The sequence below is a fragment of the Pongo pygmaeus genome, chromosome 11 (assembly GCF_028885625.2).
Source record: "Pongo pygmaeus isolate AG05252 chromosome 11, NHGRI_mPonPyg2-v2.0_pri, whole genome shotgun sequence".
NCBI classification, from domain to species: Eukaryota; Metazoa; Chordata; class Mammalia; order Primates; family Hominidae; genus Pongo; species Pongo pygmaeus.
Genome location: NC_072384.2, coordinates 139039266 through 139066236, shown reverse-complemented (window position 1 = coordinate 139066236; position 26971 = coordinate 139039266). Strand labels below are relative to the sequence as shown.

The following is a 26971-nucleotide window of genomic DNA, read 5'->3' as shown; positions in this document are numbered from 1 at the left end:
GGAATGGGGAGTCTAACGGCTTCTTAAACAGGCCTCAGCTCCTAGTTTCACCTTATCTCACAACTACTTCCAGAGGTACCTAGAAGTGCCAATTCCAGATCCTCTGGGAACTCTGCAAGACAACTCGGACGCTCAGATGTTCCCATTTCTTTCTTACAATGTAGATTTCTCAGGTGTTTCTAAGTCAACTACCATTCACCTATTTTCTGGAGAGGTTCCCAATTTTGTTGCTATTTTTAATCATCCTGGTGGATTTATGCTTTTTTTAAAAAAATTCCCAGTCATATCAACGGGATTTCAGGAGGAAGCAATGGTAAACAGCCACATCTAGCTGTACAGGAGGCTGGGAAATGACCTTTATTCTGGGAATCCAAGTGTCCAGCTAAAAACTTTGAGTTGTATTATCACAGATGGAGAGAGTGGATGATGAATGGAAACTAGCAATCTCTGCCACATAAATCCAGTTAGTTTCGAGGCAAAGACAGACTGAGACTGCTCGTGATAAAAAGCCACCTTTGCAGGAGAGTAGGAGAGGTGGCAGAGGTTCCGGGACAAGGAATGAAGAGGCAGAACACAGAACGAGTCACTGACAGATGGATGCATGTCTTTATTTAGTTCGTTCATTCCAGGTTCATCCCAAATCTTCACATCTCACCCTCCCACCGTCAAAACAGGTCCCACGTAACAATGGGGGCCGAAAACAACAGGCTTGCCCACAGTCTCCATCACCCCCCACCCCACGGAACACTGTGGGGACAATGGCACCTTGCTTCAAAGCCACAGGTTTCAAACACTTTTAGGGGCACAACTCTCTTCAAACTGGAAACCACAAGCCACTACGTAAAACAGGCTGTCAGGGAGTTTCAACCTGGGCAACATTTGGGGTATGTCCCTGGAGCCCCAAGTTCCCTCAGAACAGGTGAAAACTCCTGCTTCAGAGCCCTTCTTTTCTACCCAATCACTTGAAACGTTCCATAGAAAGAAGAAAGAAAAAAGAACTCCCTTCTTGAAATGCAAATACCAAGAGTTCACACGACCAACACTTCCACCTGTTGAAATAAACAAAATTAAGGCATTTGGGGGCAGTTAGAGGGAAATAAAGCGTTTACTGAAGTTACAACAGCATATCAAAAATGTTCATTATGCTTCTAAAGGCTCTTAACTAGGCACAAGGGCAGAAACAGTCACGGTCCCGGCCACTGCAGGCAAACACGTGTTGATTACCAAAGCAGAAAGGGAAACAGAGGGCTGGTGAGCATTCTCTTCAGCAGGTCCCCAGGCACCAGGCCCCCCTCCAAGTCATGCCTCACACGCCCAACAGCAAAGAGAAGCAGTGGGAGCTGTGCAGACACTGCAGAGCAGGGCAGGGCACTGCCGGCTAAATTACAGCAGCAACTGTACACACGAAACAGCTTCTTCATAAACACCATTCTCAAACAGGATTTATGCACATTCATACACTACCTAGTATATCTAAGAGATCTTGAAATCAAAGCAACATAAAAAAGAGAGACTCGCCTGCATTCCAGGCACTGAGCAATGACATGTGAAGGCAACAGAAATCCCCCTCCTGCCCCCACTCACTTCTCCATCCCACTGTCTGCTGAGAATGTATAGTATTTATTCCACACATCACTGTGCACTTCAAAATCTGCACATTCCTCTCCGTGGAATTCTCCTGGGATGTGAATCCCACCAACGTGCATCATGTACGCATCTAAACTGTTTCATTCCACACTGAGAGATTCGGGTTTGAAGCAGGAGGAGGGGAGTGAGGCGTAAGTGAGAAAGGAGGTCACATGGCCCAAACAGGTACTTCCAGGAGGCCAATCCCAGCCGGCGGGGATCCAGGCCCCTGGAGGCCAGGCCTGCTTGCCGAGTACCAACGGCCAGGTGAGGAGGCAGAAGCTGTAGCCCCAGAGCCAGAAGACCCACACTGGTGTCTTCACCAACATAGAGGGGGGCCACAGGCTCCCAGTGCCCAGGTTAAGGGGCAGTCCTCACCGAGAAGGCCACACCAGCTTCCTGTATGTCCCATGGATCCAGAGGTGGCCAGAGGCCCATCACCACGGGTGTTTGCACTTCCTAAAACCGCACGCAGCGATCTCCAAACTCGTTCTTGGCCATGAGTAGTGGAAATGCTGCAGTGCTGTCTGCCAGTGTACAGGCTGTTCAAGAACCCAAGAGGAATTTCTCACCAATACGTAAACATGCACCACAGCGAGACTGTGGTTCCCTGACTTCGGGATTTCAGAGACAGGAGAACTTAAGAAGAAATTCTGGGGCCGACAAACAGCAACCAACATTTTGTTTTGCAACCAAGAGCATTTCAAAAAGCAAAAATATTGCCCTCTACTTTTACCTTCATTACATAAAAGGAAATTTTATCATCTAAATAAGGAAGAAAATAACTTCAGAATAAAAAACAATCCTTTAAGTTGAACAAATGTGACTTCATCAATTATTTACCATGTTGTTCTCATATGCCTCACCTGCATAGAGCGCTCTGTCCCCAGTGCTATGCTGTGGGCCACAAGGACTGTGGCCCATCGGGGTCCACAGTCCAGCCCGGATCTCCCAGGGTCACAGGTTCATCCAGCCCTGTCACCATCTCAAATGCGTTTCCACTAAGAAGAGGGACAAGTCACCACGACAGCAGTTTACACGCACATGGAGACTGCTTGCGTAACACATTGCTTCCCATGTGACCCCACAAAACCCTGCCAGAAAGGCACAGCAGGAAGCCTTGTCCCTGTCTGAAGTGGAGCCGCCTCTGTTAACAGGGACTTGGCCAAGGCCGCACGGATGGCAGCAAAGCACAGGCCAAGCGTCTCTCTCAGGCAGACTCTTCCTTGGCTCGGTCCTATGTCTGCTGTATCTTCCTCTCTTTCTCTCAAGAACTTTTCATTTGAAGAATCGATTCATTGAAAAAGGAAAAAGAAAACTTACTAAAAACAATTGTTTCTTCTCTTTAAAATTACCTGTTTAACAAGTACATTTTAACAATGTACTAAATTTTCAAATGTCAAAAGAAAACACCAAAAAACAAGCATTGTTGCCTTAAACACTTTTCTGGAAGAAGGCAGAATATAAATAAATAAATAAATAAATAACGCGAGTGATGCAAAGAGTCACAGAATGTGGGTGATATTGATGGGTTTATCTAAAACCCCTCACCCAGGACTCCAAAGCTGAATTCTCAGTTATCAACGTTGTACCCCACCCCACTACGGCCCAGCCCAGCCCATCTGTTGATAGCAGCCAAGGCCCAGGGCCCAGGACTGTTCCACAGCCAGCAGCTGCCCTGGCAGTGGTGACAGTCAGATGCTTCTGGGATGCAACCAGGGGCAACCTTCAGGCTCCTTCCCCCAGCCCATCGAGCCCCTCTCCTAGGGAGGACTCCGGGCCAGCCAGGCAGCAGCCTCACTGAGGACCACGTTTCCCTGCCCCATGGGACTTGGGTGCCCCAGGGCTTAGGAAGGTGATTCCTAAAGTGCTTAGGTGGAAAGTGCTACTCTTCCTATTCTGTAACCTGTCCTTGCCAACAGAAAAAAAAGGGAGCTTTAGTGAAGGGAGTGTCACTAAAACCCAGGAGGAATGACCTTAGCTACCCACCCTGTTTTCAGATTCATATTTGACAGCTATGAAACAAGACACCAAACCTCCAAATTGATTGGATTCTGAAAAAATTGGCAAAGGCTGGCTTGAACAGAGAGGAAGTTGAACATGTCCTCTGCAAATGAAAAGCTGAAACCCTAGACACCTGCAGGCCAGTCAGGCCAGAGAAGGGCCGTGAGAGGCCCCCTCCTCCAGCTCATTCCCTCCCCAGACACATCATTCCCTGGCCAGGTCTGGGTGAGTCTTCTCTGCAAGGATCCATTCAGTCCACTCCTCCTAGAGAGACCAGGGGCAGTGACCTGGTCCCTCCGAAACAGGCCCTGGGCTGTGCAAAGGAACATGACGCCCATGCTGCCACATCTGGGTCCTTGCCTCTGTGCAGCCTGAAGGTCACACCACCGCACTCATGCATGGGACTCCCACGAGGCAGCATTCCCAGGTGCCGCTTCCCAAAAGGTTCAAGAACTGAGCCACTTCCTGCACCGGGAAGAGCTGGGGAGGCCTCGTCCTTAACAGGCCCCTGCAGAAAGTACTCAGTAGAGCAGACACAGAGCATGTCATGTGTCTACAACATGGCTCCCTCCTCTGAGCCACCCTCCTCTGAGCCCAAAGGGTGGCAGGAAGAAGAGACTTGAGGTGGGAGGAGCTAAACAGTAAGCCAGTAAAGAGCCAGAGTGCAGGGAGCTAACCAGCCTCCCTGAAAGCCCCTATCAGCCCTACCAGGGTGATGAGCCACTGCCTACGACCTCCAGTGACAAGGCCCAGTCCACTGTGGTGGCTCCAACTTCCATTATCATCATTCCTTAACTCCCCATAGCTCCTGCCCCAACCACAGCCCAATTTTTGTCCTAGTCCCACTTTGGTACCACAAAGAACACGCCTACTCCCTCTCTCGGGCTGAAGCCCCTGCAGCACCCGGCCCCGGCTGTCCTGGCCCTCCCCAGCCGCTCACCACCTGTAGTTCCTTTCCTATCTTGGGAAGACCCTCCTGGCTTCAGCGGGACCCAATCCCAAACTCCCCTCGGGAACAGCACACAGCCCACATTTACACAACCATCACAGCTTCTAACAGTGTCACCTCAGCTAAGGAAACACCTCCCGGATTGCATTTTCCCCTCTGAATCACCCGAGGACTGTTCTTCCCTTTGGAACTGCATCTGTATATACATGGGTCAGCTGGGGTGACCCACACAGAGCCCATTTGTGACACAGGGGGTTGGGGGTATAGAATTCTATCCTCTGGCTGTAGAACGCAATAATGGCCAGACATTGCCTGCCTGCTAAGACACACAGTGATGCTACTAAGTAAATAAAACGGTATCATTGTTCAATTTTTACAAATTGGATTTCTCTTATGACAGAAAATCTAAACACAGATTTGAAATCTGCTCCTTCCTAAATATATCTGAAGTCTAGAATCACCATGGATCCACATAATGGTCCTCATGGGCTTCAAATGACGAAATGTGATTCACTGGAAACAGCAGCAACCTGGGAGGGCTCTGAGGCTGCAGCCACCAGCCCACCTGCTGGTGACCCTCAACACCTGGCTGTGCAGCCCTGGGTGAGGGGAAGCCCAACCCACGCAGCCAAAGCTATCAGCAATGATAACCCAGGCCATCTCTCTCCCGGGAAAGACTTCTGACCTCACTGCTATCCCCTTGCGTAGATTCTAGAAGAAGCGACCAAGACAAAAGAGAGCAATCAACCAACCACCAGATGTTCTGTCCACTGGACAGCATGCACCTGGAGGCTCAGAACCACCCAGAGGACTCGCTGCATTTTTCACTTTCTGGTATGTGTGGGGGATAGAAGACAGCGCCTTGGGCATTTTCCTCGCCTATTAGAACTGGCAGTGAATGCTGTTGGAACGGTCCTTGGTCCCAAGGAAGGCAGTCATTTCCTGGGGAGTTTGGTGTGGGCCTCCTAAAATCAATCACTGGAAGCTCCCTAAGGTGAAGTGGCAGAAAAATCATGACATCTGATGAGAGGCACAGTAGGTATTGGAACAGGTGCCGTGCAGCCAGGAAACCACCCTTGAGTGAAGACACTCACTATGAGACCTCCACCGCAAAGAGAGAATACTGAAGGGGCAAGGAAGGGGCATGTATGACAAGTGCATGTGTTACCCCAGGAGCAGGGAAAACAAACCAGCAAGTTCATGAACTGCATTTCTGTCCTCTATTTTGCTTAAAAACTCCCTTTTCATTGAGATACTAGAAGGCTTTAATCGAACCATCAAATTAAGAAGTAGAAAAATAAAGAGAAGCACAGTTCCAGAAGTGCTAGGAGTCTTCCCTACAGGGAAATTAGTAGGCCTCCAACCTCAGCCCCTACATGTACATATCCCATGGCCCATTACATTAATATGCAACTGAAAATCCAGAACAGAGAACTTGAGAAAAACAATAATAACTTTAGTATGAGCCTCTCAGCTGACAATGACCCAAGGACTGTTCAGCGGCCCAGGCACCTGAGGAGCAATGACAGTCCATGAGGACATCTTCTGCAGCAACAGCCATCAGGAGACCACCAGCAGCACAGCACTCAGGGCTCGGTGTCCACCTCTCTGCAGATCACCTTCTCCCTCGCTGGAATCAACCGCGGCACTTGAAGTCTACTCATGAAGTAGAAACTTCTTTATGGGGTCTGGCAGAGGCAGCGAAGGAATCAGATGAAGTCGGTATTTGCCAAGAGCTCTTCTCACAGCCACACGGCACAGACACAGCAAGGTTCTGGGAACACCTGAAGGCCGTGGGAAGAAAGAGAGGGATAGAGGAAGGTTCATTCTATCCCAGTTATAGAGAGAAAAGGCAGCTGGGACTGGCAGCCAGAAGTGCACAAATGCTCACTACCAACTTCAAAATGCTCAGAGAAACACGAAGTGATGGCTTTTCCTGATGGATGAGGAGAGCAGGCCCCAGGGAGGAAGGTCTTATTATCCGCTCCTTCTGTCGCAGGAAGGAGTGAAACCTTTCCAGCCTCGTTAACCCAGGGCATCTGCTCCCTGGATCACAACTCGACCATGTTTAATGCACTAGAGAAAGAAATCAGAGTGGACCACTGAAGGCCCCAGCAGGTGCGGGCCGCGGACGCCCAGCCTCTGTCAGCCTCTTCCCTTAATCAATCGCTGAAGCTCCACCAGTGCCTGGGGAACACAGGCCGAGCAGTGCTTGAGGGGCACAGGCTGATGACTCTGCCCCCAATGAAAAGAGCACGGCCAAGTTCTGTCTCGATTAGCGAGGAAGCTGAGGAGTGGAACAGTCCTGAACGCAAGCTGCTGCTTCTATCGGTATAGCTCCCAGCTGACCATTCATTAACTATTTGTGGGAAGGCTACACAGGAGCATGCTTTAATGAACTGGTTTACGGAAATCCAGTAACAAAAACACAATGAATGTAAAGTCCTTCGAGAGGCAGGGAGAAGGAAGAGGTTATCAACTTGGATGTCTCAAGACCCAGACTGGGAGTGGTGGGAGGGGGTGACATGTGGGCAGGAGGTTAAAGACGACACATGAGGTCAATGTCTGAATCCCAGAGAGCCTCGGATAACAAGACCAAGCTATGGATCAATTCCAATCTCTAGTGCTATTGATGCATTAATCGTTAACAAAATCTTTCTTCATAAATAAGCAGACTAGGAACTTTATTGTTACAAAATTTAGGCTTATCCCACAATCCAAAGTAGCGATACTTGAGTGGAATTGAAGAAAGGAGAGTAAGGAACCCTAGAAAGCCCTGCTTGCAATTTTTTTTAAGGGCTCATTTAAAAACCTGGCATAAAAGAAGTCATTGTTTATAAGAATCTGGGGCCACAAGTCAGAGCAAAAGGATAAAGAGAATATAATTCTAGGCCAGGGCAGTGGCTCGTGCCTGTAATCCCAGCACTTTGGGAGGCTGAGGAGGGCAGATCACTTGAGCCCAGGAGTTCAACACAAGCCTGGGCAACACAGCAAAACCTCATCTCTACAAAACACAAAAATTAGCTGGGCATGGTGTGCGCCTACAGTCCCAGCTACTTGGGAGGCTGAGGTGGGAGGACTGCATGAGCCCAGGAGGTCATGGCTACAGGGAGCCATGATTGCGCCACTGTACTCCAGCCTGGGTGACAGAGCCAGACTCTGTCTGAATATAAAAAAAAAAAAAAAAAAAGGGAGAGAGAGAGAGAGCATAATTCTAGGAGTTCTGACAACACACATGTACTTTTAGAGATTCCCTGATATCAGTTCTTGGTATTCAGGAATTTAAAAAGAGATCAATCTGAACAACCATCTGGAAAACTGCAAGTGCTAACTGAAGATTTTGGCCAAGTGCTCAGGTGGAAGTTTTTGGTTTTTGTTTATTGCTACATCTTGATTCGTTCAATCAACCCAGCCCACAAGTCAGAGCTGAACTCAAGCTACTTACTTCTGGCCTCTTTAAAGACCTGCAAGGCCTCAGGGTCCACCTTTCTTCTTCCTCTAGACTCTGGGCCCAGCGATTCCCACTTCACTAGATTCAGGTTGGCTCCAAATTCTACCAGCAGGCTCACGAAGGCTGCCTCACAGCCGTGGCGCAGAACAGCATCCATGACGCACCCAGGGGAGCCCCTGTAGAATCCTTGTGTGTTGACAGGACCATTGCAGTTGAAGTCAGGGTTCGCGCCAGCCAGGAGGAGCAGCCGGAAGCACTGGAGGTTGTGGTAGGCTGCACTGATGTACAAGGGGCAGACCACCAAGGAGGTGAGCCGCCGGGAGAATCGGGGCTGGACATCAGGAGTCAGGTGGTGGTTCACGTCAACATCAGCCCCATACCTGCAGGGAAGAAAGGGAAAGTCAGACCGTGCAGGGGACTGACCACAGCCCACACATCCCACAGATCCCACAGCCACCCCAAGCAGAAGGCCTTGACTCAGTGACACCAGGTGCTGTAGGAGACTCCACAGATCAGATAGCTTCATTACGTCCAGCAAGATAAGGTAGCAGGAAAGAACTTGGAATCCCCGCACACAGAAAAATTCCTAAGGGAAGTCCTTCAAACCTTTAAAGGTCCAATAATCCCAAGGCTATTTAAACTATTTCAGAGCAAAGAAAAAGAAGAGAAACTTACAAATTCATCTGATGAAACTGGCACAATAACCCCAAAACCCGACAAGGGCCAAAGCATAAGAAAAACTACCAGCTAATTTCATTTAGGAGTATCAACTTTTAAATCTTCAATAAAATTTTAGCCAAAGAGAATCCTTAAGTATATTAAGAAAGCAATATACCATGACCTCATGGGAGTCATCCCAAGAATGCACAGCTAACTCCAATATTAGAAACTCTATTAATATAATCCATTGTAAAATGAGGCTGAGGGGAAAATCCTCTGATTATCTCTGCAGATGCAGAAAAAAAAAAAAAGGTGGGCATATGACAAAACTCAAGAGCTATGCATGTTTAAAAATGTTCAATAAAACAGAAAGTGATGGCTTTTCTTTAACATGATAAAACATACTCCCTCAGGCCAGAAGTCAGCATCTCATTTAACAGGGAAAGGCCAGAAGCACTCCGGCCAAAGCTGGAGCAAGACAGACTCCTGCTTTCCAGCCTCCTATTGAACACTGGTGTTAAAGGTACCCTGTGCAATCAGGTAAGAAAAAGAAATTAAATGCATAAAGTTGGAAAATAAGAGGTAAAAATTTCCTATTTTCAGAGGATACAATGTGTCTGAAAAGCCCTATATAATATGGAAAAACAACTAACACGCAATGAGAGAACTTACTGAAGTAGCAGGTTGTCAAACCAATAGGCTTCATATAAAAAGTAGAAGGGAAAATTCCATTTACGATAGCAAAATAAATTTTACTATGACATATCTAAGCATAAACTTAATAATAAATGTCCAAAATTTGCATAACGAAAATGATAAACTACTACTTAAAGTCAACAAAAGTAGACCTAAGAGAATGGAAAGACATAGCACAGTACTGATTAAGACTCAACATCAAGAAGATAATTCTCCCTAAATTTATTTTATAAATGAAAATGTCATTACTAGAACTAAATAAGTTGATTACAAACATAAATAAATAAAAATAGCATCCGTGGAGCTACATTAGCTGATATATAAAGTTCATCTGTAAGATCAAAGAAGATGAAAAAGTCAAGCAAGAAGAGGGTGGTGGGAGGTAGCCACACCATAAGTGAAGTTTATTATAAAGGCTAAAAATAAAACTGTGGCATTGGTATGTGAACAAAATTGACAGAATGATGGAACTTTACAGAAAATCTTGAAATGGGCCAAATTGCATATGGAAATTTCATATATGATAAAGGCAGTATCTCAAACAAGGGAGGGTGCAGATGTTTTACTAAGTGTTTTTTGGGGTAACAGGACATCCATATGGAAAAAGGTAAAAGTATATCCATTCACCATAGGACATACCGGAATAAATTCCAAACTGACCATAACTTAAAACGTAAAATATGAAATCATGCAAAAACTAGAAAAAAACCTCTAAGTAAAATTTGCCTAATTCTGACACAAAATCCACAAATAAAATGTCTTTAACATGAAAATTTTTAAAAGAAAAACTCTTGCATAGCATAAGCATGACAAAACAACATAAGCAAAAGTAAAGCAAGCAATGAAAAATTGGGGAAAAATGTTATGAAAGGTTAATACCCTTAACATATAAAGAGCTTCTAAAAGAAAAAGATCAATAGCCCTACAGAAAAATTAGAGCGATGGGGCGGGGCATGGTGGCTCACACCTGTAATCCCAGCACTTTAGGAGGCCAAGGCGGGTGGATCATCTGAGGTCAGGAGTTCAAGACCAGCCTGGCCAACATGACGAAACCCCATCTCTACTAAAAATACAAAAATTAGCCGGGTGTGGGTGTACCTGTCATCCCAGCTACTCAGGAGGCTGAGGCAGAATTGCTTCAACCCGGGAGGTGGAGGTTGCAGTGAGCTGAGATGGTACTGCACTCCAGCCTGGGGAACAGAGCGAGACTTCATCTCAAAAAAAAAAAAAAAAATTAGAGAGATGGACAGCTACAAATGGCTCTTAGCCACATGAAAAGACGCTCAGCCTCACCCAGAACAGAAATGCAAATTAAAACTATTCTGAGATATCACTTCTCACCTATCAGATTGGGAAAAATCCAAAAATTTATTGACCAGGCTTTTAGGAAACAGGAAATCTCATTCATTGTTTGAGCAATGAAAAGTGAACTTTCCCCCTGTGGAGGGGGCAATCTGTCAATCGCTAGCAAAATTACATATGCATTTACCCTTTGACCCATCAATCACACTGCTCGGGATCTATTTCCAAAATACATCCGCAAAACTACGGAAAGATGCACAAGGCAATTCATTAAAGCACTATCCATAACAGCTGGAGACAGCAAACCACCCACGTGTCCACTGACAGGGGACTGGCTGAATGAACTGCAGCTTATCCGCACAACGCCGCCCTGTGCAGCTCTGAAAAGGAGTGAGGGGGTCACTGTACACTGCTCCGAAACAGCCTCCGAGCACAGGAAGCGGGAGGGAAAGCAGCACAGTGAAAGTGTACAGTCCACTACTGTTTCTATGGGGGAGGAGGGTGCAGTGTGCTTATGGTAAACCATGGAACTTTTTAAATGGTTATCTACTGGGGAGGGAGAGAACAGGATCAAGGAGACAAGGATACAAGCTAGATTTCCAAAAATTTATACCTTGGCCAAGCGCGGTGGCTCATGCCTGTAATCCCAACGCTTCAGGAGGCCAAGGCAGGCAGATCACTTGAGGCCAGGAGTTCGAGATCAGCCTGGCCAACACGGCAAAACCCAGTCTCTAATAAAAATACAAAAAAAAAAAAAAAATGAGCTGAGCGTCATAGCATATACCTGCAGTCCCAGCTACTTGGGAGGCTGAGGCATGAGAATCACTTGAACCCAGGAGGTGGAGGCTGCAGGGAGCCAAGATTGTGCCACTGCATCACAGCCTGGGCAACACAGCGAGACTGTCTCAAAAAAAAAAAAAAAAAAAAATTATACCTTGTTTTATAATTTGACTTTGGAACCACGCAAATTTTTTATGTTGTCAAACAAAATTAAGTAAAAAGCAATCCTTAAAAACTGAAAGCAGCAGGATGTGGTGGCTCATGTCTGTAATCCCAGCACTTTGGGAGGCCGAAGCAGGCAGATCACTGGAGATCAGGAGCTCAAGACCAGCCTGACCAACGTGGCAAAACCCCGTCTCTACTAAAAATACAAAAATTAGCTGAGCGTGGTGGCGGGCACCTGTAATCTCAGCTACTCAGGAGACTGAAGCAGGAGAATCGCTTGAACCTAGGGGGCAGAGGTTGCAGTGAGCCGAGATCATGCCACTTCTCTAGCCTGGGCAACAGAGCGAGACTCCACCTCAAAAAAAAAAAAAAATTGAAAGCAAAAAGAAACACGTGAACTCAATCAGGTATCCAGCTGGCGCCATGATGCGCTGCCCACTAGGACATCTTTCTTTTCAGGCACACTAAACATCCAGACTCCCATGATTAGCACAGACCACTCCCAGCGTCACGTTCACCTGGAAGGCCCCAGGCCAGGACGCACAGCTTGTCAGCAGGGCAGCGTCACACAGCTCTCCATGTGGGCATGCACACAGCCATGAGTGAGGTAACCCCTAGGCTGCCCCTCCTAATCCCCAGTGACAGCCTGATGGGAGGAAACAAATCTCACATAGGGCAGGTGCAGGAGCCACCTGACTTAGAAGCCTCATTCTCCACCAAAGCCAATCTCTAAATGACTCCATTTACTTTACTTGTCCTTGTCACTGTACTCAGAGATGACCAAATATATGGCTCTCTATCAGACGTTTAGGGTTCTTCCAGGCCAAGTGCAAACTACCAATCATTTTTACTCTGAACAGGGATCAGTCAATGAGGGGGCCCTGGCTCAGAGTCAGAGTCCTGACAAGGTGAGAAGGCCACCTGGCATGAGAGGTGAGAGCCCAAACAGGTCAGGAGCCACGTATGGGAAGAGGCAGCAAAAGGAGGCTGGCTGGTGCCACACAGGGGACAACACGGACAACACAGGAGTATGTGGAGGGCAGGGGAACCAGGTTTCTCACTGGTGAAAGGAGAATAATAAATGCAGAAAGGCAGAAAACTAGGATAAAACTTGTGTCGTGAGCCTGGATTAAAGGTAGCCGGGTGAACTCCTGTCAATGTATATAAAGAAATATAAACAGAAATGTGGAATGTACATACAACCTTAGCTTGGTCCAATAAGAAGGCGTGAAAACAGTGATATCCCAAAAGCAACAGGCACTCCTAGTGTCCAAATGTAGGTTTCTGCACACCATTCTTCACTAAAAGAAACCAGGACTCCTAGGAGAAATGACTTATTCCAGGACTGAGGCAGTCAAAGTGCAAGATGAGCCGAGAATATCTTGTTACAAGAGAAAGTGAGGAGCTGCTCACAGAATGATTAAGGTCATGTCAAAAGGACAGAGATGGCTTGAAGCAGCTATCAGTAGCCAAACTGAGACAATATGAATATCAAAATAAGTAACAATAATAATGAATTATAACTCATTGGATAGTATCACTGGATAATATCAGAAACCATGAGTCTATACTAACAAATAAATAAATGAACAAATTAAAAATCTGAGATGAACAGGACATATACATGTTTGTAAAGCACCTCTCCTCAAAATACTACTTACAGAGAGAAAAGGAATAGCTTTACGGGAGCGAAACATGGCAGGCACCACCTTAATCAAACAACCGAAGTGAGTATCGGCAATAATGGACACACTGCGATCACATGCAGCCTGATAGGAGGGGAATGCGAACACAACCCCCCTTCGCGATTCCTGTTCAAAACGCATGACACGACTCTAATCTGAGTCAACATTAGAGTTGGCACCTGTTTTCTTGAGTTTTCATCAGCCCACACAGTCCCGCAATGTCTCACAAGATTCGTCACCACCAAAGTATTACATTTGTAATAGGAAAGGGCAATATGTGGGGAGCAGCGATGACGGGACCAGAACACGCAGGGTGCAGGGAGGACAGAACTGCGTCACCTTTCGTGCCGCAATCACAGCACTCGCCAACAGGTAAGGCCAGCAACCACGCTTTCTAACAGTCTCCTCAGCACCATCCTGGGTGGAACCAAAACTGCTGCTTTCAGGAAGCACAGGCCTGAGGACCAGCACATGGACCAACACGCTCACATGACAATGAAGCTTCCACTACAAACACAAACACCACCCACTCTCCAACCAACACGCTCACGTGACAATGAACTTCCACTACAAACACAAACACCACCCACTCTCCAACCAACACGCTCACGTGACAATGAACTTCCACTACAAACACAAACATCACCCACTCTCCAAGACATTCTAGGAGTGACAGGCGAAGCATTCTAAAACACAGAGCGAACAAGAAATTGATATTTCATTTCATACACCCAACCAATTAAGCAAAGGAAAACTAGATCTCAAGCAGTGATGGTTTTTTTCTGCTTATTCTTAGGGAAAATCTTCCAAAACATTTGTAATTTTGGGCAATATGACAATCTGGTATTAGCTGAGCTGTGGGAAAGATAGCCCTTCATCCACTCATAAAAATATACTGGATGAGATCCAGTTAATTTTAATCCTGAATATTTTCCAAATTCCTCTATTGCTTTTAATATCACTGGCAAGGAACCACTGGGAGAACTCAATAAATCAATATAACTTTTGCACATACAGAAATACCACTCTGTACCTTTTTTCTAAAATATGAGCAATACATATCTAGTGAATTTGCAAATAACAAAATGGAGGTGACTTACAGAGGAACAGAAAATTGCAACAGTGAAAGATGAGAGCCCTAAGGGGGAACTGGCACAGGGAAGGCAGAAGCTAAGTTATTTCCAGATAACATCACTGTTCAGTAACTTAACCATATCACTCTACTATCCAAAAGTCAATTATCTTGGAATTTAGAATATAGAAAACTTTTTAATAGAATAATATATGTTCTTGGTACCACCCTGTGAAAGTACTGTCCTGTGCTCCAGTGAGGGAGTAAGATGTCTTAGTAACATTTTCGCAAGAAGGGCATCTGTGGCTGGGCGCGGTGGCTCACGCCCATAATCCCAGCACTTTGGGAGGCCAAGGCGGCGGATCACAAGGTCAGGAGATCGAGACTATCCTGGCTAACATGGTGAAACCCTGTCTCAACTAAAAATACAAAAAAATAGCTGGACATGGTGGCGGGTGCCTGTAGTCCCAGCTACTTGGGAGGCTGAGGCAGGAGAATGGTGTGAACCCTGGAGGCGGAGATTGCAGTGAACCGAGATAGCACCACTGCACTCCAGCCTGGACGACAGGGTGAGACTCCGTCTCAAAAAAAGAAGGGCATCTGTATATGTACTTCTCGGGCAGCCTGCAGATAACTCAAAGCAGTTGTGCATCATGAACTGACTGAAATACCCAAAGGGATTTCTGGAACCAACATGGAATTTCACTGATTAATCCTACTCAAAAGCATTTCCAAATTAATAGCTTACATTCTCCAAGGTGCAAAGACAAGGGACTGAGGTAGCTTAGATAATCAGGTTAGAAATCCTTAAAAAGAGGGAAAAAGCCTTGCAGCTTTATCACCCTCTAACATAACAACCTTACCACTCTCATTTCTTTATCCTCCCAAAAGCCAATTGTGTAGCTATTTAATTTATAAAATCCTTCAACAGGAAAAACATATTCTCAGTACCTAATTTAAAGACCATATTCTGTGCTGGGTAAAGGGAATCCCAGGTCCCTGCTGATCAGAGCCACCCTGGCTGCAGCCTATAACAACAGAACCCTTACCTAATCCTTTTCAATACAGAAAAATTTCCCTGAGAACCAGCTACCTAAACTGCACCCTGTCCAAACGCAGAGCAATTTGGTCTCCAGAGTAAAAGAGGGAAAAAAGCATCTTTGCTGGAAAGAAGTCACTAGAAACATGAAAAATAAAAACAATCTGGTTCAAAAAGAAAAAAAAGGCAACCATTAGTATGATTAAAATAAGACTGTAGGCCAGGCACTGTGGCTCACGCCTGTAATCCCAGCACTTTGGGAGGCCGAGGCGGGTAGATCACGAGGTCAGAAGATCGAGACCATCCTGGCTGACACGGTGAAACCCCATCTCTACCAAAAATACAAAAATTAGCCGGCCATGGTGGCGGGCACCTGTAGTCCCAGCTACTCAGGAGGCTAAGGAAGGAGAACTGCTTGAACCCTGGAGGCGGAGGTTGCAGTGAGCCAAGATTGCGCCACTGCACTCCAGCCTGGGCAACACTGCAAGACTCTGTCTCAAAAAAAATAAAATAAAATAAGACTGTAAACCTAGTATAATGGAAGAGGAAAGCAAAAAACAACATATAAGAAGAAAAGATATCACATGGAAATAGTTACAAAACAGAAAGATAACAGAAACAGACCCTAACATCAGCTATAGCAATAATGTTCACTGTATTAAAAAGCAAAAACTCCTAGACAAATAGTTCTACACAAGCACAAATAGAACTACTGAAACTCCCTAGGATTAAAACTAAATATTACATAATGCCATGTAAATGGGCCTTAAATAAAACTAATAGTACACTTGTTTTGATACAGCATAATATGTAAGCAGGAACTTTTATGAGCTCAATTAGCATCAAAATTTTCAAAGCAAAACCTATTCAAAGTACAAGGGGAAAAAATGGCAAAATCACAAACGTGATCAGAGACTAACAGAATTCTTTAAATTTCTGGCAGATCCAATGACAAAAATGTAAAAAAAAAAAGAGCGCTAACCTAACAAAGTATAATATGTAAACAAAACACCCATGGTCATGTACTTGTTTCAATCATTCACAACAATGTAGTCTGACATTAAAAAATAATAAGAAGCCAGCACTGTGGTGCACACCTGTAGTGTCAGCTACTAAGGAGGCTAAGGCAGGAGGGTCACTTGAGCCCAGGAGTTTGAGGCTGCAGTGAGCTATGATCACACCACAGCACTCAAGCCTGGGCAACAAAGTAAGACCCCATCTCAAAAACTAAACAAAAATAATAATAATAATTTTTTTACTTCAAAGAATCCCCAAAATGAAAACTATCTGGTCCATATTATCTGAGCATAATACAACAAAAAGCATTATTAAAACCTTATCTTCCATAACTCTAAGAACAAAGAGGAAATCAACTTCAATTGGAGCTATTTAAATAATAAGGAAAAAGCTTAGAGAGGATGGTCAAAACTATAGTAAAAGGTAAATTAACGTTGCAAGTTTGCATTCTTAAGAAAAAATGAATAAGCAATCAACTCAAAAGGGAAAAAAAACTAAAAATTAGAAAAAGATAAAAGTAGATATAAAGGAACAGGTAAGCTGAAAAACAGAGAGACCTGATAAAGCCAAGAGGTAGCTCTTTACAAAGGCCAACAAAACAGGCGAGTCATCTAAAGAGCCGAATTCTAAACACAGAAAAACTGCAAATACAGAGAAGAAAAATAAAGTGGCTGCAGGAGCCAGGCGAGCTCCACAGTACTGGCCTGATGAGGGCCTTCAGGATGTCGGCCCGGCCCACGCGAGAGGCATGGTAGACGGGGGTGCTGCGATGGTGCCGGCTTCCATTGGGGTCTGCGCCAGCTTCGAGAAGGATCTGGGTACTCTCTAGGTGCCCGTTCACCACAGCCACATACAGGGCCGTCTGTCCTTTCACATCCACCAGATCCACCTCGGCCCCCTTCCGGATGAGGAAGTCCACACAGTTCCCATGGCCTGCAGTGGCCGCAATTCGCAACGGTGTGCAGGGGAGCCAGCCACAGCACCAGACAGACTTCTCGTTGATGCGGCTGCAGGAAGAACACAAGGGGGCTCATGAGAGGCAGCCGCAGGACAGAGACGGGCTGCACTGCCCCCCTCACCCTGGCAGCATGGACACGGTCCCCCCTCTGGTTAATAACGCCTCCACCTGGGCTCTGCCTTCTGAAATGCTCTCACACCTTTCCCCTGCGGGACCTGGGCATGGCAGAGCAGGCATTACAAGCCCCATTCCAGAGACAGGTAACTCAAGGCACCTGCAAAATGATCAGCACCAAAACTAAGATCTCTAGTTCTTAGATTTCCTGACTGCCATCCGAAGTGCCTTCCTCTACAAAGGTGGGAAGGGTCTGCCTGGGAGGCAGTGCCGAATGAACAGCGCACTCGCCCCGGAGTGTGGGTAAGAGCCCCTAGGCTGCTCTTCCCCAGTTACCATCTGTGAAGGCTTGAGGCTGGGCCTCTCTAGGCCTCAGCATCCTCACCAGGACTAGGTGACTATGTAGGCCCCCAACCTCTAACACTGCACAAATGATGGCCTGAAGGAATCACTAAGGTGGCACAGGGGCTACACCCCTGGCCAAGAGCAGCAGAGGAACCTGTCCAGACTCAGCTCTCGGCAGATGTCACAATCAGACTGCAACTGCCTGCCCCACCCACCGACCCAGCAAGGCAGCGACCGCAACAGGTTCACAGCGAGCTCCCAGTGTCACTAAGAACAAAGCTCAGGGGCCCAGAGCACCAAACCAGGGCCCAGGAACATGCAGCGGAAGCAGCTCCCAAGCCAGCCCTCGGGGCTCCTCCGAGCCTAGGATCTGACTGCCCAGGAAAATCGAGGAGCACTCCAGGAACTCATCACCAAAGAAGTAAATAGCAATGGGAAAATGTAAAGAACCAGAGATGCCCTGAGCCTGAGTAAGAGAAGGAGGAGAAACGGTGTTGGGAAATGCAATATGGAAAGACTTGGGCTGAGACCTCACCGAACTCTATTTCATTCTGTTACATCTGCAAGTTGAATTAAGGTTTTCTTTGGGCTTGAGTTACCCACTTTAAATATCTGTGCGTAATCCATCTGTCTTCCTATGACAGTCCTTTCTGATATTTTTCTTTTAAATACTGATATCTGTTCTGATGAAATACTGCTAAGACACTAGAAGGAAATGAAGAAATACATTCCTGTACTGTTAGAAATCCTTTTCTTGGGAACTATGCAAAGAAAAGTTGTGGCATTAGTCTCGGCGCCAACATGTAGGCATTGCTTCTACCACCGCACTGGCATTTGGGTCCTGAAGGGAAAGTGGAAACACAACAGCAGCATGGATAGTTCCTGGCTGCTGCTGAGTTTAAGCTCTAGCTGGGACTGCAACCTTAGACCCGCAGAACAATCAGAGAACACTCCAGAGAGCAGGCAGACTCTGCTCCCCCAGGCGTCCTGAGCAGGGAGAGGGAAGCGCAAGCATCACTTGCTGCAAAGGAAGGGCTGGAGCCATTTTGTGGGGACAGGCAGAGTTTGGCAAGGCCAGGACAGGGGACCACTGATGAGGGGAACAGAAAGGAGAAGGCTGATGAGGTAAAACGGCCTAAGGCTGAGGCCCAGGTCCCGGGGGCAGATGACTGAGGGACTGAGAAGCTAGAGGAAAGGGCACCAGGGAAGGTGGGGAAGCAGGGTGAATGCACAGAAGCGCCTGCAATCAAGAGCCACGAGAAACCCAAGATGGGGCGGGGCCGCCACCGAAGAGGGAAACAGTGGTACCTTCAGGAGTGACATCAGGAGGCCGAGGCCCACAGAAGGCCAGAAGTTGCCAGAAAACACTAAGGTCAATGGCAGAACAGGACCTGAACTCAGGTCTCCCTGCCCACACTGTCTGGCTATCTCCTACAACTCTGACCATGCTGCCTCAGTCTCCTTTATCCCCGTCCTCTAAAACTGGAACACATTCCTCCCAACATTAAGGTCTTCATCTGCACAGGGACTGTGGGGCTCAGCTTCATGCAGACCTTCAGGGCCCGAGTACCCAGACCAGCCCCGGGCAGCGCCGCTCACCTCCGGTAGCTCTCCTCTTGCAATAGGCTCCTGAGGGTCTGGAGGTCCCCGACGTAGGCTGCATCATGGAGCCTCGTGTCCTCACAGTGCTCCAGCGGATGATCACAAAATTGCTCCCTCAGCCACTCCTTCAGATTACGACCTGCACTGAAGAGAGGGGCTCCTGTTAGCTCAGGGAGGCCCTGCCAAGACTAACCAAAAGGGGGGTGCCATCTGCAGCGAGCCTTCCCTCTCCCAGCTACGGGGCACCTTCAAATGCTCAAGAAATAAATCACGAGCTGGGCATGGTGGCACGCCTATAATCCCAGCTACTCAGATGGCTGAGGCACGAGGATCACTTGAGGCCAGGAGTTCAAGACCAGCCTGGGCAACACAGCAAGACTCTGTCTGTAAAAACAAAAGAAATAAATCACAGAAAGTGGTAGAAACCTTCCCTTATTAAACTAGCACACTCCTGACACCAACGCTGACAAGAATAATTTTTTAAAAGTTGATGGGGCCCAGGAACTATAAGCCAAACCTAGCGAAGAATAAAGAAGCAAGATCCTAAAGAAAATATCAGCAGATTGAATCAATATTGTGTCAAAGAATCCACTGATAAGCCAAACCTGAAGAATACGGATGCAAGATCCTAAAGAAAATATTAGCAGATTGAGCCGGGTGAGGTGGCTCACGCTTGTAATCCCAGAACTTTGAGAGGCCGAGGCGGGCAGATCATGAGGTCAAGAGATCAAAACCATCCTGGCCAACATGATGAAACCCCATCTCTACTGAAAATACAAAAAATTAGCTGGGCGTGGTGCCGCGCACCTGTAGTCCCAGCTACTCGGTAGGCTGAGGCAGAAGAATTGCTTGAACCCAGAGGCAGATGTTGCAGTAAGCCAAGATCGCGCCACTGCACTCCACAGCCTGGCGACAGAGTGAGACTCGGTCTCAAAAAAAAAAGAAAAGAAAATATCAGCAGATTGAATCAATACTGTACCAAAGAACGTAGCAAATATCTTAGTACTGGTATTTGGGAATATCTTAATACTGGGAAACTATGAAGGAGAACACAGTCATCTCCTTCACTACAAAAAAGACATACAGCAAAATCCAACGGCTGAGCAAATGCTGCTATCTGCTACACGGGTGACTCCCGACCACGCTGCCCTGGGCAATGGCCACATGGAGGCCTGCCTAAGAAACTCCTCAGACAGGTGCACTTGACCATAGAGAAGTCCCACCTCAATAAAAACGAAGGTTAAAAACACATGTACATAAATATAAATCCAGCCCATTTAATGAAGACTATAAAACTCCAAGACAATACAAAAGAACAGAATAAGCAGAAAAAACACCAAGTACTTAGATTAAAAGATTCAATATTCAAGGAATTTTAAATAAAGTGCAACCCATTTCTTTGGGGTTTTGTTATCAGATGTCACAAAAAATATTCTAAAGTTTATTTTAAAATATAAGGGAGAAGAACTTTTTTGGTTTTTAGTAAGTGTACAGAGAAAAGACCTACCCTACTAGGTAACAGAACACTCATCAGAATAAAAAAGAAAATCAAGCCATCAGCCGCCCAGAAAGATCTCAGTAAAAACAACTTAATACCGGCAGCCTTCATTTCGCATTTCACTTTATGAAGCTTCACAGGTAATTGTATTTTTTTACATATTGAAGGTTTGTGGCAATCCTGTGCTAAGCAAGTCTTTTGGAGCTATTTGTCCAACAGGATGTGTCCATTTTGTGTCTTCTGGGTCACAATCTGGTAATTCTTGCAGTATTTCAAACCTTTTCATTATTATTTTAACTGTTATGGTGATGAGTGATTTGTGATGTTACTATTGTAATTGTTTTGGGGTGCCACAAACTGTGCCATATGAGACAATGAACTTAATCCATCAACGTGGTCTGTATTCTGACTGCTCCACCAACCAGCTGCTCCCACTCTCTCCTCAGGCCTCCCTGTTCCCCAGACACAATACTGAAATTAGGCTAATTAATAACCCTACAACAGCTCCTGAGTGTTCAAGTTAAAGAAACAGTCACACATCTCTCACTTTAAATTAAAAGCTGGAAACGATTAATTTTAATGAGAAAGGCATGTGGAAAGCTGAGAAAGGTTCAAAGATAGGCCTCTTGTGCCAAACAGCCAAGTTGTGAATGCAAAGGAAAAAGAGCTTGAGGGAAATTAAAAGTGCTACCCCTGTAAACATACAATTGATAAGAAATCAAAACAAACATTGCTGATACAGAGGAAATCTGAGTAGTCTGGAGATACATTAAACCAGCCACAACATTCCCTTAGGCCAAAGCCTAATCCAGAGCAAGGCCCTAACTCTCTCCAATTCTATGAAGCCTGAGAGAGCTGAGGAAGGTGCAGAAGCAAAGTGTGAAGGTAGCAGAGGTTGGTTCACGAGGTTTAAAGAAGCCATCTCCATCACACAAAAGTACAAAGTGAAGCAGCAAGTGCTGATGTGGATGCTGCAGCAAGTTATCCAGAGGACACGGCTAAGATAATTGATGAAGGTGGCTATACTAAACAACAGATTTTCAATGTAGAAGAAACAGTCTTCTATTGGAAAAAAAGATGCCATCTAGGACTTTCATAGCTAGAGAGAAGTCAATGCCTAGCATCAAAGCTTGAAAGGACAAGCTGACTCTCATTAGGGGCTAACGCAGCTGGTGACTTTAAGTGGAAGTCAGTGTTCATTCACCATTCCAAAACTCCTGCCTGTGCACTATAAATGGATCAACAAAGCCCAGGTGGCAGCACATCTGTTCACAGCATGGTTAGTAAATATTTTCAGCCCACTGTTGAGACCTACTGCTCAGAAGATTCCTTTCAAAATAGTACTGCTCGCTGACAATGTGCCTAGTCACCCAAGAGCTCTCATGGAGATGCACAAGATTCATGCTGTTTTCATGCCTGTGAACACAGCCATTCCGCAGCCAATGGATCAAAGAGTCATTCTGACTTTCACGTGTTATCATCATTTAATACATTGTGTCAGGCTATTGCTGCCATAGGTAGTGGTTCCTCTGATGGATCTGGGCAAAAATGAACTGAAAGCCTTCTGGAAAGGATTCACCAATCTAGATGTCATTTAGAACATTTGTGATTCATGGGAGGAGGTCAAAATATCAAAAGGAGTTTGAAAGAAGTTGATTCCAACCCGCATGGACGACTTTGAGGGGCTCAAGACTTAAATAGAGGAAGTAACTGCAGATGCGGTGGAAATCACAAAACAACTAGATTTACAGCCTGAAGATGTGACTGAACTGCTGCAATCTCATGATCAAACTTGAATGGATGAGCAAAGAAAGCAGTTTCTTGAGATGAAATCCACTCCTGGTGAAGATGCTGTGAACACTGTCATAATGACAACAAAGGATTTAGAAGGCCACATACACTTAGTTGATAAAGCAGCAGCAGGGTTAGAGAAGACTGACTCCAATTTTTAAAGAAGCGCTACTGCAGGTAAAATGCCATCAAACAACGTCTCATGCTACAGAGAAATCTCATCAAAGGAAGAGCCAGACGATACGGCAAACTTCATTGTCATCTAAGAATTACCATAGCCCCCGATAAGTCAGGAGCCATCAATACTGGAGCAAGACCCTCCACCAGCAAAAAGACTGTAAATCACTGAGAGCTCAGATGATGGTTAGCATTTTTCAGCAATAAAGTATTTTTAAATTAAAATGTGTACATTTTTAGACATAATGGTATTATTGTACTAGTTTTTTTGTCTTTTTTTTTTTTTTTTTTTTTGAGATGGAGTCTCACTCTGTGGCCCAGGCTGGAGTGCAGTGGCGTGATCTCGGCTCACTGTAAGATCCGCCTCCCGGGTTCACACCATTCTCCTGCCTCAGCCTCCCAAGTAGCTGGGACTACAGGCACCCGCCACCACACCCAGCTAATTTTTTTGTGTGTGTATTTTTAGTAGAGAAGGGGTTTCACCATGTTAGCCAGGATGATCTCGATCTCCTAACCTCGTGATCCGCCTGCCTCGGCCTCCCAAAGTGCTGGGACTACAGCCGTGAGCCACCGCACCTGGCCTATTACACTCTTAATAGACCACAGTACCTTGTAAACATAACATATATGCACTGGGAAACCAAAAATTTCATGTGATTTGGTTTACTGCAGTATTCACTTTATTACAGTGTTCTGGAACTGAACACACAATCCCCAAGGTATGCCTGAATGTGATAAACCAGCATCACAATCAGCGAGAATGGAAAACAGTATTCAACAAATGGCATTTGTACAATTAGATACTTATTAGGAAATAATTGAGTTATTCACCTCACATCATAACCCAAAATAAACTCCTGAAGATTTAAGAGTTTTGTAAAAATAGTTACACAGATTCGTGTGTTAAGTAAAGAGCAAAAACTCAGACTGCTTGGATTCAAGTCCCTGCTCTGCCATGCTGTCCTAGTATGGACCAGAGAGGCACGTATAAAGCACCCGCTCCATAAGGGGGCTCTTTCCAGATGCTGACATTGTTTTTTATATTAAAATGAATCTCTTTTGAGTACTACTATACATGAGACTCAACCACAGGTGAAACGGGGGTGATGAGTAAGTGTCCGGGCTCTGCAGGGTTTGACAGTCCATTGAGTTGCTCACGCTGATCCCACAACCAGACCCGCCACAGATCAACAAGCCGACATAAACAGCTCTTTAAGCCACCACCCCAGTCTTCCTTCAGTAACTATCCTCCCCTGTAATTACTCCACAGTTGCGGTTACTATAGGGTGAAAAAGTTCAAAGTCGGAGTGGGAAAGATTCAGGTGTAGGGCAATAACCAACAGGTAAATGGCGGCCACAGGACTTTTGCTGAGCCCTCTTCTGGGCCCCCTCTGCTGGCCTCTGTGCTATCCATTCCTGGCCCTGCTCAAAGCAGACTCAGAATCTTTTCCCAGCTCCAGATTCAAAAGCAACTTCAAGTTTGTGTTTTGCTGATCAACTACTCCAATGACAACACAACTGCCCCAGGATAGCACTTAAGCTTCAACTGAAAATCTGTTGCCCCTCTACCCGAGGCCGAAATACACTGAATAACAAAACAGCAGCGCATGAGGATATAAAAAGGAGCCCTCAGCCAAGTGTGGTGGCTGCCGCCTGTAATCCTGGCACTTTGGGAGGCAGAGGCGGGCAGATCACCTGAGGTCTAGAGTTCGGTATCAGCCTGGCCAATATGGTGAAACCCCGTCTCTACCAAAATACAAAAATTAGCCGGGCATGATGGCCAGCACCTGTAATCCCAGCTACTAGGGAGGCTGAGGCCGGAGAATCGCTTGAACCCGGGAGGCGGAGGCTGCAGTGGGCCGACATCACGCCACTGCACTCCACCCTGGGCAACAAGAGCGAAACTCCATCTCAAAAAAAAAAAAAAAAAGGAGACCTGTGCAGCAGACAAGGCCAGTGTTTATTCCCCAGGACCCCTCTTTATACTGGGAAGTAGCTGTTGGTCCTCTTTTTCCCACGGAACACCTATCATTCCGTCTCTCACTCTCACATGAGATGATATCCTAGACCCTAAGGTCCTGGCTGTCTCTGAAGTCAAAGTCAACGCCAACCAAAGCCCAGGATGGTAGATGCTTTGTCTGGCTTGTTCTGTTCACTGCAGTATCCTCCGCTGTAGCCAACAGCAGGTCTTCAATACAAGTCTGTTAAATGATTGGAAGGAGGTGCAGAGGGAGGGATGGATGGAAAAGCCTATCTGCACCAGTCTCCAAGTCAATCTTCTGAGATTTTTAAGAAATGTATTGGTTTATTACTAAGGAGAGGAACCCCTCCAAAGAAAAATAAAGGCATGTAAAGAAAGCCCAGAACACATGAAACTACTGGCGCGAATGGCAAGCTCAGAAATCCAGCAAGAAGCAACTCCCACCACACCACCGGGAAACGGGAACCTGTCCTGACCGCTTCCTTCACATCTGCATGGTAGGGACACTTCAAGGTGGAGATCCTAAGTAGGATAGTTATTTTGGAAAGTGGGTGTGAGCCTTTCTATCTGCCTCCTTTGCTGGTGGGCCAAAGGCCCCTGGACATGTGTCACTGACGAGCTCGCTGGAGACGGCGTCCCCGTTGTCCCTGGTCTGTGCCTGTGGTGGGTGGGAAGGCTGCCCCGCTGTACCACCGGACGCGCCGTGGCGGCAGAATGGTGAAAAAGTGCCTGCCCTCCCTAGGGCTACCCTCTGGCTAGCTTTCCTGATCCGTGCTCTCAGAGATGGAAGGTGACCCACGTCCTACTTTTGCGGTTGGGTCATATCAAATCTGTATCGGCTTACGCGAAGGAAGTTACGAGCAAGTTCCACCGGAAAGAAAATCTAGCTCGGGGACTGCACTCGAGGCAGAGGAGCGGGCAGCGCGTCCGTGGTGGGGTCGCCCAGCACTGCCAGCCGCGCTGAACCCGACCCCCAGCCTGCGGGGCGGGGCTCCCTGGCTGCCCCGTGGACCCGGCCAGCCCGGGACGAGGACGCAGGGCCTCGGCAGGGACGCCGGAGCCAGCCCTCCGCTATCCCCACACGCCCCGCGGCCCAGCGGCCGCGCGCACGTTACCTGCGGAGCCCTGCCCTGCCCGCCCGTCTGGGCTGCCGCCCTCCGCCATGGATGCTTCGGCCTCCGCGGCCGCCCCGGGCCCGCGCACGCCCCTCGGGCAGGAAACAGAACGGCCCGCGACCACTTCCGGCGCCAAGGGCGAGGGGGGCGCGTCGGGGTCGCGGCTTCCGGCGGGCGCGCGCCGGCCTCACTGGTTTCCGGGGCCGCGCAGGGGCCGCGCCTCCGCTTCCGGCCTCGCTGCCTAGCCGGGTGCTGGCTGGTCCCTTCGTCCGGCGAGAACTTCGCGAGTAACCGACTATCGGGATGCCGGCCGCGCTGTGGTTTCCTCACATAAGAAGCCAAGGAGTCGGAAAGCGTGTTGCCTGAGGCAGCAGCCTGGGAATTTCGGTCGGGCGGGCCGTCCCCACCCCCACGGACGGGGCGTGGCTTCTGCCAGATGTGGGCGGGGCCCCGAGGGCCGTGGCGGGCGGGACCTGGGCCTCCGCCGGGCTGGCTTGATCCCAGCAGGTGCCCCCACTAGCCACGAGCAGCCCCGGGAGGGTGGATTCGGAGGCGCGGGGACTGGTGAGGGCCCACTGCAGGGCTGAGCGTCGCAGCGTGCTGTGGTTTTAGATGAATGCTCCCCCAAATCCCTTCCATGAAGCCCACAATCAGGTCCGTAACTGATGACAGCCAGTGGCTGACACGAAGTTCATTGAATAAATGAATGCATTCGTGAACAAACGAGTAACATTTCTTGCACACTCACAACTTCAAATATCGCAGCGTCGTCCCACCATGAGTATTGGTGTTGGTCCTTCAGCACGGATTCCCTTGGCTCCTCCCATTCTCCCCTGCTGAGTTAGACCGCGGGGCCTCATGCAGGAGGAGGATTTGTACACAGCACAGCAGGAGGCTGATGAGGGAGTCCGGAGACCCTAGCAGTCGTGGGCGTGAGCTGCTGG

General features: G+C 47.1%; 1 protein-coding gene across 1 annotated transcript; it reads right to left on the bottom strand.

Annotated features, from left to right (window-relative positions):
- Positions 1-583: 583 nt before the first annotated feature.
- Positions 584-26424, bottom strand: ASB1 (ankyrin repeat and SOCS box containing 1). The gene is made up of 5 exons (XM_054478152.2): positions 26028-26424; positions 19463-19604; positions 17151-17453; positions 8025-8410; positions 584-6363 (listed from the first exon to the last, which is right to left on the bottom strand). The coding sequence occupies exons 1-5, from the start codon at positions 26074-26076 to the stop codon at positions 6236-6238; spliced, it is 1008 nt and encodes a 335-aa protein (XP_054334127.1). The 5' UTR covers positions 26077-26424; the 3' UTR covers positions 584-6235.
- Between the last annotated feature and the right edge of the window lie 547 nt (positions 26425-26971).